The sequence below is a fragment of the Sinocyclocheilus grahami genome, unplaced genomic scaffold (assembly GCF_001515645.1).
Source record: "Sinocyclocheilus grahami isolate Dianchi unplaced genomic scaffold, SAMN03320097.WGS_v1.1 scaffold231.1, whole genome shotgun sequence".
Taxonomy (NCBI): Eukaryota; Metazoa; Chordata; class Actinopteri; order Cypriniformes; family Cyprinidae; genus Sinocyclocheilus; species Sinocyclocheilus grahami.
This window is the reverse complement of record NW_015505410.1, coordinates 1,087,926-1,100,994: the sequence shown is the minus strand read 5'-3', so window position 1 is coordinate 1,100,994 and position 13,069 is coordinate 1,087,926. Positions and strand designations below refer to the sequence as shown.

The following is a 13,069-nucleotide window of genomic DNA, read 5'->3' as shown; positions in this document are numbered from 1 at the left end:
TGGTCGCTGAGGGAATACATCAACTTCGCGCTGTGGATCGCCGGATCGGCTTTCACTGTGGATGAAGCGGAGTCCAGCCCGGGGTCGTCACATGTGATTGCCGCAAGCCATTCTCAAGCCCACCCACCACCGCTCACTCTAGCCCGGTGTGTGTTTCGTTGTGAAAGCGAAACTACTTTGTTTGGTCTTCCAAAAGAGGACACGACTAGAAATCAGTGGTTAAGTTGTTACAACACTGTTCCAGAACAGTTCAACCCAAATATTCATTTGTGTGCAGCACATTTAATGGAGTACTGTTTCCTGATCCTGGGAGAGTAGACTACAATGCCAGCTGTTCAGACTCACAGACTGTAACTATGTTTTCATTTAAAGGATTTGCCACTGACGATTCAAACGTGAGTTTTGGGCAGTGTAGAGTAGCGTTTGTTGTTTGTCATTTCTCCGATCACAAATGCAGACATGGTTTTATGTTTACGCGGCGCGATGCAATGCAAAGCGTAAAAAGACAGCTGCCCAATCAAAGCACACCTCGCTTTTCAGACCGATGAGCTTTGTAAAAATTGACGCGTTTCAGAAAGGCAGGGCATAGAGGAGAAACAATAATGTACAGTATGTGGAAAATAATGTATTTTTTAACTTTAAACTGCATAAACACATTTCATTACACAAAATACACAACATAATGTTCTTTTTAGCAACATCATATGACCCCTTTAAATAATTTAAAAACAATGCATGATATGACCATTTTAAAAAGTTAGCCATTCAGTAATCCAATAAAACAATAGACACCACAGCTAGTTCTGAAAATAACACTTTATTTCCTTCTAAATTGTAGCAGTTTAACACATATCAGTGATACGCCTCATGCTCATGAATCTCATGTTGCTGTATCCCATATCTCTGAAGCTCTTGTACTCTCCAGGTCTGAAGTAGACCATCCTGCCTCTGTAGTGGGCCTGCTCAAACATGAGCCAGTGACCGTCCATCACATGGCAGGACTGGCAGTCAGACATACGGAAACGTTCCATGATGTTGTCACAGTCATCCATTAGCTCATACATCTGTCCTCCAAAGTTGTCCCTCTCATAGATCCTCATTCTGTAGGATCCCCTGTACTGTAAAACAAAGAAAGATTCATTAGAATGTCTTCATTATTTAGCTGTTTCCCAGCAATGTATGCATAGTATAGTATAATATAATAAAAAAGTGAAGTTCATTATTAAATCAACACAACACTGTAAACAAAGTGAAACCCGTACTGAAGGAATCATGCGGCAGGATCTGATTGTGTCGAACATCATGCCCATGCTCATCATGCGCTGCATGTCATGGTACTCGCCCCTCCTCAGAAAGAACTGGTTCCCCAAGAAGCTGTTGCGCTCATAGACCATGAAACAACCGCTGTCCACCCTGATGGAACCAACGCGGCTCAGGTATGAGGAGATATCAGAGCAGTCGCTCATGCAATCATAGCTGCGCCCCTGGAAGTTCCTGTCCTCGTAGAAGATGATCTGTTGATGGGTTTAAAATGTTTTGCTGATTTTAAATAAATTACTTGCCTTTTAGATCTGAACTGCAAAAGAGTTAAGCAAATAAAAACTGGATGCAATATGAACCTAAAAAATTCTATGAAATATTAAGCATACTTATTTCAAACACTATTACCTTGCCCATGGTGGTAGTGTGTTGTTTATCTCAGTGCTTCAGCTCACCATACCAGCTGTACTTTGATAGCCTTTGGTGGTGGTTTTTATACAAAAACCAGTGACCCACATTTTGTTGTTATTCAAATGCCAAAAGCTGATGATCAAGCACTATGACTTCTGCTGAAGTGGTCCAGTAAACTGAAACAATAGTTTAACCATACATCTCTGGTAGCTGTTTGTGCATTGACTTTTACAGTATAGGCAAAGCTTTAGTCAAATCCAAAGCGAATGTTCTTTCAATATCACAAGTGACATAAATGTTCTTTATGCAAAAGTATAACATGGCTCACATGAATGTATAACATTCAGTGCATGTGACTCCAGCTAGATATAATAAGAGGTCTGAGATAAAATAATGATCAGAAATGTGTAACTGACAACATTTCATTGTCTTTGCATTTGCATTTAATTTTTTACAGTAATTATGCGTGTGCTATTTGTCATTAAACATTTTATTCATTTTCACATATTTAAATGTTGCACTGGAAAATTCTGTTTCCTCCAAACATGCACATTACAAGAAAGGATTGATACTGCAGGGAGTAATTCAATTTACCAGGTAGATAACCATTAAATTAAGCATGCAAAAAAAAAATCCTATTAAAATAATACATTTTATCAAAATAATAAATATTATTCTCGAACAACTGAAAAACACTTTTTAGCAATTAAGGTTTTAGATGTTTGAAATGGTATTATCTATACCTCTAATATGCAACATTGTGTTTCTTTCACCTGTAATCAAGTAAATGTCATAGTGCAAGCATTTGACATATTATTTAAAATATAATTTCATCTTGTCATTTTCATGCTTCATCTGTTTGACAACAGAATCTCCCAGACATGTAATCTATTCTGCTGTCTTTGTACATTGTGCAATTAATTGTTGTCTGAACTATGTGATAATTATATATATATATATATATATATATATATATATATTCACATACTACTTCAGACAACAATTAATTGCACACTGTAAAAAAGACAGCAGAATAGATTACATGTCTGTGAGATTTTGTTGTCAAACAGATGAGGCATGAAAATGACAAGATGAGATTATATTTTAAGGCCAGACACTGCAGGCAAAAACACAGTTTTTTCATGCACCTGTCAAGTTTGAGATTTTGGGCTTTTTGGTGTTTTTTCAGACTAGTGGAAAGAAAACATCCTAAAGACACTGTTAAGTGTTTCTTTTATGGCACTTTATCTATTTGTATCAATAGATTTCAATTACAATACATGTTTTTAAAGGCCGTTTTCTCAAAATGAGTTTTTTCTCCTACACTGAGCCATAAATCTCCACTTCAGTAGCACTTACACACACCAAACTTTACATTTTTATTCCTGTCTATATCCTGAAGGGTTTTACAGAGGGATTTGTTCATATATAATTTGCTTGATTATATACAACATTTTAATACCCCTAAAATTGTGAAAATATAGTGTTTTCTGTCCGTTCTAAGCCGTTTCTGAATTATGGAGTGACAAAAATGAGATACCCAAAATTCCCTCTGTAAAATTTTTTGACTCTAATATGTCAAAAAAATAAACAAGAATTTTGAAACTGACATCATCCAGTGTTTAGACATCATCCAGATTTTTGTACTAGAAATGTATGCAAATTAGCACATATTTCATTAAATAATGGCTCATTTGCATATTTAAACCTAACATTTTAGAAAACTTAAAAAAAGATGGTTCTTTAAAGGTTCTTTACATGCAGTAATGGTTTTATTTAGAACCATAGCATTCTGAAGAACCCATGCTGAAAGGTTCTTTGTGTTAGAGTTTAGGGTTCTTTATTCCCACCCTTTTGTTTTTGAAATCTGTAACTGACAAAGCACCTCATTACTGATTTTCTGGAGTTCAGTGATCCATCTACACAGACTGTCAACACACTCTCAACAGGTAAATGATTTCATTCTTAAAACGTGAATACAAATTTACCTTTAAATACGTAACTGGCTTCCAAACAAACATGTTCTTATCTTTTTTTTGTTTTTGTTTTTGGTCACATATATAACCCTGGACCACAAAACCAGTCGTAAGTCACTGGGGTATATTTGTAATAACCAAAAATACATTGTATGGGTTAAAATTATAGATTTTTCTTTTATACCAAAAATCATTAGGACATTAAGTAAAGATTATGATCCATGAAGATATTTTGTAAATTTCCTACTGTAAATATATCAAAACTTAATTTTTGATTAGTAATATGCATTGCTAAGAACTTCATTTGGACAACTTTAAAGGCGATTTTCTCAATATTTAGATTTTTTTGCACTCTCAGATTCCAGATTTTCAAATAGTTGTATCTCGGCCAAATATTGTCCTATCCTAACAAACCATACACTAATGGAAAGCTTATGTTTGTTCGTTATGTATTTATTCATGTTCAGTGTCAATTGTCATTCATTAATGTATTCAGCTAATAACTGTTGTTAAGAGCACTGATAATTTTGCATGTCAATAAAAACATAATTCACACAACATGCTGTTGTTGTTATTGTTGTTGTTGTTTTACTGTTAAACCCTAACCGAGGCTACACTCAGATGCCTCATTAATGATTTTCTGGAGCTCAGCCATCCAACTACACAGACTGTCAACCATTTCTTTCTTAAAATGTCTAGAAATGATAACTTTCAAATGCTAATTGGTTTTTCTATGTCTTTTCTCTTTTTAGTTTAAGAGAACATGTAAGTGTGACCAGCTCTATTCAGTTAAGGATACTTTCCTCTTCTTCACTAAGTAAGTAACATAGATATTGATTTTTTTAGGTCCATTTTGTTAGATATTTTTTATTGCTAGGGTTTATGCATAAACATACCAAGCTATCCCTTGACTTTATATTACTTTTTTCTTTTAACATTGTGAAGTGCTCACATACTACACTTGGCCTTCATAAATAATTGTTTCACATAAACAAATGAAAGGAGACACATTGTATATCTAAACTCAACTGTGCATTTCAGATGTTGTCACATCCTACAACCTTATCATCTGCAGAGAGAAACTGCCATTCAATCCCACCAAAATACAGATCATGATTAACTTAGATGCATCATAGAGGATTGTGAAATATTTCACAGGAGCTTTGTTCAATACACTATTTTATGTTCTAGTTTGTTTTATTTCATTAAGCATTTATTTATGTTCAATGTCCATTATCATTCATTAATGTATTCTGCTATTAACTGTTGTTAGAACACTGTCATTTTTGTTACATTTTCACGTCATTAAAAAAGTACCTAATTGACACGTTGTTGTTGTTGATTTGATGTAAAACCCTAATAGACACTTCAAGATATTATAAAACCAGGCAGATAGAGGGGTAAAAAACACCATCAATAAATAATATATACAAATAATACTAATATTAATGATATTAACATACTAATATTAATGAAAAACTATCATTAAAAAGGTTATTTATAACACCAGTAAGGTCCTATATAGCATTTTCAAAGCATGGTTCTATATGGAACCCTATAAAAAGGTTCTATTTAGCACTAAAAAGGGTTCTGCTATTGTTACAAGCCGAAGAACCCTTTTCTGGTACTGTTTAGAACCATTTTTCTTAAGAGTGAATGTAATCAATCAGCTGGGTAAGTAAGACGATTTTTTTTTTTTTACCCTATTCATCTGCAGTGTCTCGCCTTAAATAATATGTCAAATGCTTGCACTATGACATTTACTTGATTACAGGTAAAAGAAACACAATGTTGCATATTAGAGGTTATAGTTAATACCATTTCAAACACCTAAAACCTTAATTGCTAAATATTGTTTTTCAGTTGTTTGAGAATAATATTTGTGTTTTAAAGCTTGTTGATTTTTAGAGCATCACAGTTATAAATTATATGAGAATAGTAAGACCTGTAAATAGGGAGTATGTGTTAAGAAAAATATAATTATATTTCAGAATGACATAATTTTTATTCATTTTTTTCAAACCTAGTCTGTGGGGTAAAACGCCCCCAGGGGCTTAATCACTGTAGTTACTCTTTTCTGAACATCAAATCCTTTGTTTTTCCATCAAATGTATTCTAACTAGTTGGTTGAATAAAAATATTTGGACTCAAGTTACCATCAGGTAGCTAGTTAGCTATCCAGTTAGCATCAGCTAAAACATTTTTCAAATAGGCTACAATAATTTGGTAATTCATAATTATTTATTATATTCTTTTTCATTTTAAGCTAAAACTGCCTGTACTCTGCTTTTGCTGTAAATGTATAAAGCAAATTGCTTTGTCAGCATGGGACATTCTACCCCCATGTTTACTTACAAAACGCCCCCTTGATACAAATTACATTTTTGTTCAAAATCTAATAACATGAAAACTGGAAATTTTTCATACTTGGTTTATAATTTATGTCATTGTCACTAAAACTATGATAACTATTCTGGACACATTTAATTAAAAAAAAAAAAGTAAAAAAAACCAAATATAATTCAAGCAGAGTGGAGAAAAATGTAAGGTCACAGCATATGAAAATCTAAAACTGTGCAAAGCAGCTACAAAACACCCCTGCAAGCAAATATCATAAAATGTGTTGTAGAAGCATTAAAGAGATCAGAAATGAAATGGGTGTAATAAGTGTAATAATGAACTGGCTGCTGATATAGCTAAAAATATGATGATAATTCACATTATATATATACATATAGATAGATAGATATATATATATATATATATATATATATATATATAATTTAGATAGTGGCTTTAGATCAGGTCAGATTTTATGAGCAGTTTGTAGAAAAAATAAAGGGGAATATTTTCCTGTATAATTTCTATGTGTTGCTACAGTATACGGACATAAACGGCAGTTTTGTATTGTTATTATTGTTTTTTGTTTAATCATTGTAAGATTAGTTAATGTGTAAAAATGTAAAAATCAAAGCGTGAATAAAAAAAAGGTGAATAAAAGCCAATTCATTCTGTTATGAGAGACTGATTTAGTGCTGAGAATTCAGTCAAATCAGAGTACTTTATTACAAATATCATTTTATTCTTATCTGTTTGTTTGTTTGTTTGTTTTTTATGTCCAGGCACAAGAAGTGAACAATCTAAATGTTTATAAATACTTATGTTTATAAACAGGAAATGAACAGTTCGTATAAATAAGTGCAAGCAGAATGGCTAATAATCAGTGACTCGTCTGAAGGAGCCCACAATTGCACAGGTAGCACACCAGTCTCGGTATCTCCTGTAATCCCCAGCTTTCAGGAAGTACTGTCTCCCTCTGTAGTTGGGATATTCATAGAAGATCCAGGAGCCATTCATCACGTTACAGGAGTACACATGTCGATGGTGGAAACGATCAGACACACAGGGGAGGTCATCTGTGAATTCCATCATGTGACCTCCATAGTCAGCCTTCTCATAGATCCTCAGTCTGTACGGTCCCCTGTACTGTTGATGTCAAGATGCAAATGAATGATTCAGTACACTGGTGTCAAAAAAAAACTTAATATAAGTATCTCCACAAAGCAGCACATTCAGTGAAGCTCACCATTGGAATCAGGCGACAGGATCGAATAGAGCTACTGAAGCCCATCCATCTCTGGTAGTCAGAATACTCGCCTCGTTTCATAAAATACTGGTGGCCCATATAATTTGGACGTTCATAGATCATAAAACAGCCACTCTCTACTCTGATGGAGTTGCAGCGACTGAAGTAAGTGTGCAGGTCTGTGCAGTCATTGCTGCACTCATAACTACGACCTTGAAAATTTTTGTCCTCGTAAAAAACAATCTGAAAAAGCCAACAAAATCAACACTTTGTTTTAGTGCAGCGATTAGGAAAATAATCCATCTGCGTTAAAGCCCAACATACATAGGGGAGGTGCAATTCAATGTAAGTGTCATGAAAGTGGTGCCAAAAATCCTACCTTGCCCATGGTCTCCGTTGGAGAGATTCCATATGCTTCCCAAGCTTTTTATACTGCCTCTTGACAAACAATGTATTGTTATTCAAATGAATACAGGAATATGTCAGGGTACTGGCACATGTTTACCTTTTTGTTAGAGCACAATATTGGGTTAGAAAATATGGATTTTACTTGAAAAAGGATATATAATTACATGTTTGGTGTTTTCTCTTGCATGGTCCAGGGAAAGGACTGGTACGGCACCCACACATTCACAGCACAATGCACACAGAACAATATGGAACATCCCTTTTGCATTAAAGAAGTTGTTCAACAGAGGGAGCAGTTACTGAGTTTCCATTCTCAACAGCATTGTCAACTGCATTGACATACTGAATTTTCCAATAAACTCTTTCATGTGAAATAAAATGCAGCAGGAGAAATTACAAAGAAACATTTAGAGAAAAATCCTATTCATCAATTCAGAGTTAACCCAGCTGTGTTTTGGGGATGTTATGTGAACATTGTCTCTGATATTCAATGTCAAATTTGTATGTACTTCATGCTCTAGAAAAACCATAGATATCTGTTTGTAAAACTTCTAGTTTGTTTCAGCTCTTAGTCAGGCATTATTAGCTTTTTTTGTGGCATGTAAAGGGGGGGAAACGATTTAGAGTTGTTTAATCATATGACAGCAAAAGCAGAAGTTACCAGTTTCATTGTAGAAATATTCTATTTGCAGTAAGTTTGTCCAACATGTTTCTGTAACATGGACATATGTATTATTACATATATATTATTATTTACATGCTTTTTGTAAATGTCTTGTGTAATGAAGACAAATACAATCATCTTTTATAAGAAGGCCTCTTACTGTAGAGACACCGTAAAAAGCAAGTAAGCAGTATATCATTTAATGTTTTTGTGATATTGTAAAGCACCATTTGACTCTATAAGTGCAAATGGTATTCATCAGTTACACAAAATGACAAATGATTATTTTTCAAATACAAAAAAAGTAGCAGCAGTATTTCAGCAAGAAAAATGACCACTTAATCGCAAAGCCACACATAAAGTAGAAAACTATCAAAAAGTACTAAAGTAGAGTCATCCATGAAAGTTCCATTAGCAAAAAAAACCTGTATTAAAATCAACAGCCATGAAAATTGATCATAAAATTGCTTGTAACCATCCCATTTATATATTAACATAATTACTTACTTTTACTATAAATCCAAATGATTAATTAAGATTGATTTAGTCTTCTTATTCGGTCTTCTTCACATTATAAAGCTGCACGTCCATCACTGAATATGTGTTTAGGAGCTATAACTTTGTATTTACACTTTTTCTTGTAATTTGTTGTTTGATTAGCACTTTGTACCACTAAAACATTCATGTGGATTAAAAACATCCTCTAATTTCTCTGAGTTCAATGTGCCTTTAAATAGCAGGGGTGCTTTTGTTTTTTGACAGTCATGGTAGTGATAGATTTAACTACAATGAGGACAGTTAATCCAGATAGAGCCCCACATTGTTCGGCCAAAAGCATAAACAGTGTGAGAGACAGTTCGCTCTCAGTTTTGCTTTACCAAATTTTCAATGAATGTTTTCCAGTCTGGTAATCAGATTTGCAATAGAAAATGTCACTGATAGGTCAATTAACTGTAGAATAATTATTATAGATTAACCACTTGACTTTTTCTATTAATTTCACACGAGAACAGAAATAATAACCAGACAAGCAAAAGTTTCAGTCAAGAGATTTTATTTAGTGCATATGTTGCCACTCAATTCATCTTGTCTAGTTGAAAGTGGTTATTCTCCTGAGGGACCCAATTGTTGGGGCTGTTCCTCCCCAGTCGCTGTACTTCCTGTATTCACCTGGTCTAAGGTAGTACATTTGTCCCCTGTAGTTGGGCTGCTCATACAGAAGCCAGTGACCGTCCATCGCGTGACAGGAGTGAATGTCAGATGTATGGAAGCGGTCCATGATGTTAGGGCAGTCTTCCGTGAGTTCTATCATCTGACCTCCCATATCAGCCCGGTCATATAGCCTCATTCTATAGCTACCAGTATACTGTAAGGAAACATGGATTTGGGATATACAAAGCAACACATTTATCATTTCATGTGGCAAGAATATCAAAGTGTGTTTCTACAGTCAAAAGCATTCTGTTTATTAGAACTGATGAACTAGTGCATGTTTTTTTGAATGTTTATTTGCTGATTTACATTCCCATAAATCACTTACCATGGGGATCATACGGCATGATCTGATTACTGAACCCAATCATACGCTGACAGTCAGAATACTCGCCCTTCCGCAGGAAGTACTGCTGTCCCATATAATTTGGGTGCTCAAACACCACGAAGAACACATTCTCTACCCTGATGGAGTTGCATTGGGTAAAATAGGGGTGCAGGTCTGCACAGTCACTCATGCACTCATGATAGCGGCCCTGAAAGTTCCTGTCCTCGTAGAAGATGATCTGTTAAAGATAAAAGGTACCATAAATCTACTATATGAAATAATGTGAACTTGTAGCTGTAAAGTGGCTTCATCTTATAGAGTTGAAAACCATCGTAAGTCTATTAGTCTGTGAGAGATGCCATCTTACCTTTCCGATAGTCATGTTGGCATCTGGCAGGGCTACTGCTCAACACTGGCATCCAGTTTATCACTGTCTTTTATAAAACCTAGAAGCTGCTCTGTGATTGCACAGCATAAAGTATTGTCATTCAAATAAATCTAGCCCAGGGAGAAAGTAATAGGGGCTAGAATCAGGGGGTCAATGAAACAATCTGATTATGTTTGGCTTGTCCCTGGTGCAGTTTTTCCATATTCATCAAAATGCCCTGTCCTGCTAGCAGAAACTTCAGTCTGACTGCAATCAGCACAAAAAATCAATGCAAAAGCAAAAGGTCTTGAATCAGTTGAGTAATGGATGGTTCATTTAAGTCTGGATGAAGCTGCAATATGATATGATTCATCTTATATAATGACCAAACTAAAATACCAGTAAACTAACATTAAAGTGGAACATAAAATATGTTTTAAAGTTTCCCCTAATCAAGGAATAAACAATCTGTACCTCCAAATACACAGCAAATGCTAGACACAGAATTAAAGAGTAAGATACAAAAACTAATCTCAGCAAACCAAAACACACAAACACACCGCCGCCCCACGAAGTTCGCGGGAGGACCTTTTAAACCGGCAGGGCAACAGCGGATTGGGCGCAGAAGGTGACGTCACAATTATGACTGGCAGCCGACAGGTCCAATCAGGAACCTAAGAGCGAGGCAGCAGAAGAAAAAGACGAGGGAGGGTAGGAAAAAAAAACACATATGCACAGCACGTAACAGCCGTGGTATTTAATTAGTCTGCTACAATAAACACAGTTACATTATGAAAATTATACTGTCAAATATTAAGTAAAACATTCTATCAAAAATAATAAAAAATGATAGATTCAAAATGTATAAACGTTTATTTTTGAGGAAACATATAAGAGCATTTAAAGCATAAAGGCTTCGTAAGTTGTTATTCAATATGATTGCCTGTCTTGTGTAACATGTTAGACCCATGTTAAGTAATAGAAGCAAATATTAATTGTAGGTTTGGTGTGTATGTTTACAACAGTGTATATTACATTAAAAAATAAACAAATAATAAAAACTACTGAGCAGCCTGGATAAATGTTAATTCTCGTAATCAATTATTCGTTTGATGGAACCCACACGGGCACTCAAGCCTCCCCATTCAGTGAATCTTGTGTATTCTCCAGGCCTTATGAGGTACATCCTGCCTTTGTAGTTGGACTGTTCAAAGAAGAGCCAGCTTCCACCAATCACCTTGCAGGAGAATACGTGGTTTGTTTGGAACATGTCCATGACATTTGGGCAGTCATCCACAAAAGCCATCATTTGACCTCCATACTCCATTCTCTCAAACAGTTTCACCTCATGAGAAGATCCCTGTGTCTGATAGAGAGAAGAACAAAACGTGTGAAAATCAGCTACTATCTTAATACAAAACTTTTTCTCTAATTTTTCACTCATTCCTGATACTCAAGCATATAGTATAATTAATATAGCATAATCACCTTGGGAATTTCACAGCAGGAACAGACGCAGTCATTTTTGCCCAACCAGCTTTTAAAGTCTGGGTACTCTCCTTTATGGACCAAGAATTGCTGGCCTTTGTAATGTGGTTGTTCATAGATCATGAAGCATCCACTCTCCACCATGATGGAGTTACAGCGGTTCAGATAGCAGAGCATATCGGAACAATCACCACTGCATTCATACTGATGACCCTCAAAATTCTTATCTTCATAGAAAATGATCTGTTAAAAAAGAGAAGAAAATCCATATGTATATAAAGTTTACAGTAAATCCAGTGTAAATATCTTGAATATAAGGTAAAAAAAATATTTTTGTATGGCTTTTCTCACTTTCCTTACAGTATTGCTTTACCTTGCCCATTTTTGACTGCAGCTGTACCATGTGAGTGTGAGTCTTTGGTATATATAGACATGAAGTGCCGACACTGTATGTGTCATTCATATTATAATTACACTTACAAAAAAATGCTTTTTTGCCATTTGGTTTTTAAAAAGGTTTATTGTTATAATTCTTTTGTTAAAAACATTGTCAGTACTGCCATTTTGAAGCAAAAACAATGAATGAATGCAGCAAAAAAAACAAAAGTGAGGTTGTAATCACATAATGAACAGATGAAACACGCAGAAAATAATTTATATCTATACCAAATATCCAATAAGTCATTATACATTGTTTGTAAGTTCCATGTAAGACTCATGGTGTGATATTAACTTAAATATATGAATTTGCATTAGCCAATTGTGTGGGATTGGCATACTCACAGAAGTAATGAATGTTAAATGTAAATGCATGCATGTATTATTAATTAAATCATGTTATTGATTATTTAATTTAACTAATTTTATCTCATTTTTATGCTACTATTTCTTTTGGATATGTTATATTACATTTTTACTTTATCCTTATCATAAGCTTATATAGTGGTTGTGCAGTGAAATTTTTTATAAATTCTGATATCATTGATATATACATATATGTGTTTGAACTGTATTTTGACTATATTTTTAATAAATACTGTATACTTTACACTAATAAATAAATTCCATTACTCTTAAATTCCACAGCAATTTCACTTACAACAGGGTTTACCCCATATTTACATTGTTATAACAGTCATAATTTTTCATGTTTATCTATATGAACATTGTTTTAAACATAAGCTATGATATTATACATTTACATTTAGTCATTTAGCAGACGCTTTTATCCAAAGCGACATACAAATGAGGACAATAAAAGAAGTCAAAACTAACAAAAGAGCAACAATATATACTGTAAGTGCAAATGACAAGTCTCGGTTAGCCTAACGCAGTACACGTAGCAAGGTGTGTATATATATATATATAT

At 34.4% G+C, this 13,069-nt stretch overlaps 3 protein-coding genes and 1 pseudogene across 5 annotated transcripts; all 4 read right to left on the bottom strand.

The window, feature by feature from the left end:
• Window positions 1-798: 798 nt before the first annotated feature.
• Window positions 799-1,762, bottom strand: LOC107597435 (gamma-crystallin M1-like). The gene is made up of 3 exons (XM_016288483.1): window positions 1,669-1,762; window positions 1,263-1,514; window positions 799-1,118 (listed from the first exon to the last, which is right to left on the bottom strand). The coding sequence occupies exons 1-3, from the start codon at window positions 1,675-1,677 to the stop codon at window positions 843-845; spliced, it is 537 nt and encodes a 178-aa protein (XP_016143969.1). The 5' UTR covers window positions 1,678-1,762; the 3' UTR covers window positions 799-842.
• A 4,944-nt stretch (window positions 1,763-6,706) lies between these two features.
• LOC107597434 (gamma-crystallin M2-like) lies at window positions 6,707-9,001 on the bottom strand. Of its 2 annotated transcripts, XM_016288480.1 has the most exons (5): window positions 8,813-9,001; window positions 7,806-7,900; window positions 7,613-7,671; window positions 7,234-7,476; window positions 6,707-7,133 (listed from the first exon to the last, which is right to left on the bottom strand). In XM_016288480.1, the coding sequence occupies exons 3-5, from the start codon at window positions 7,619-7,621 to the stop codon at window positions 6,861-6,863; spliced, it is 525 nt and encodes a 174-aa protein (XP_016143966.1). In that variant the 5' UTR covers window positions 7,622-7,671; window positions 7,806-7,900; window positions 8,813-9,001; the 3' UTR covers window positions 6,707-6,860. The 2 variants fall into 2 exon arrangements, with proteins under 2 accessions (XP_016143966.1, XP_016143967.1); XM_016288481.1 differs by lacking the exon at window positions 8,813-9,001 and having other exon boundaries at window positions 7,613-7,669; window positions 7,806-7,997.
• Window positions 9,002-9,342: 341 nt separating this feature from the next.
• Window positions 9,343-10,310, bottom strand: LOC107597433 (gamma-crystallin M2-like; annotated as a pseudogene).
• A 765-nt stretch (window positions 10,311-11,075) lies between these two features.
• Window positions 11,076-12,095, bottom strand: LOC107597431 (beta-crystallin S-1-like). Of its 2 annotated transcripts, XM_016288479.1 has the most exons (3): window positions 12,074-12,087; window positions 11,701-11,943; window positions 11,076-11,578 (listed from the first exon to the last, which is right to left on the bottom strand). In XM_016288479.1, the coding sequence occupies exons 1-3, from the start codon at window positions 12,080-12,082 to the stop codon at window positions 11,297-11,299; spliced, it is 534 nt and encodes a 177-aa protein (XP_016143965.1). In that variant the 5' UTR covers window positions 12,083-12,087; the 3' UTR covers window positions 11,076-11,296. The 2 variants fall into 2 exon arrangements, 1 of the variants encoding a protein (XP_016143965.1); XR_001610458.1 differs by lacking the exon at window positions 11,076-11,578 and having other exon boundaries at window positions 11,862-11,943; window positions 12,061-12,095.
• Window positions 12,096-13,069: the final 974 nt, after the last annotated feature.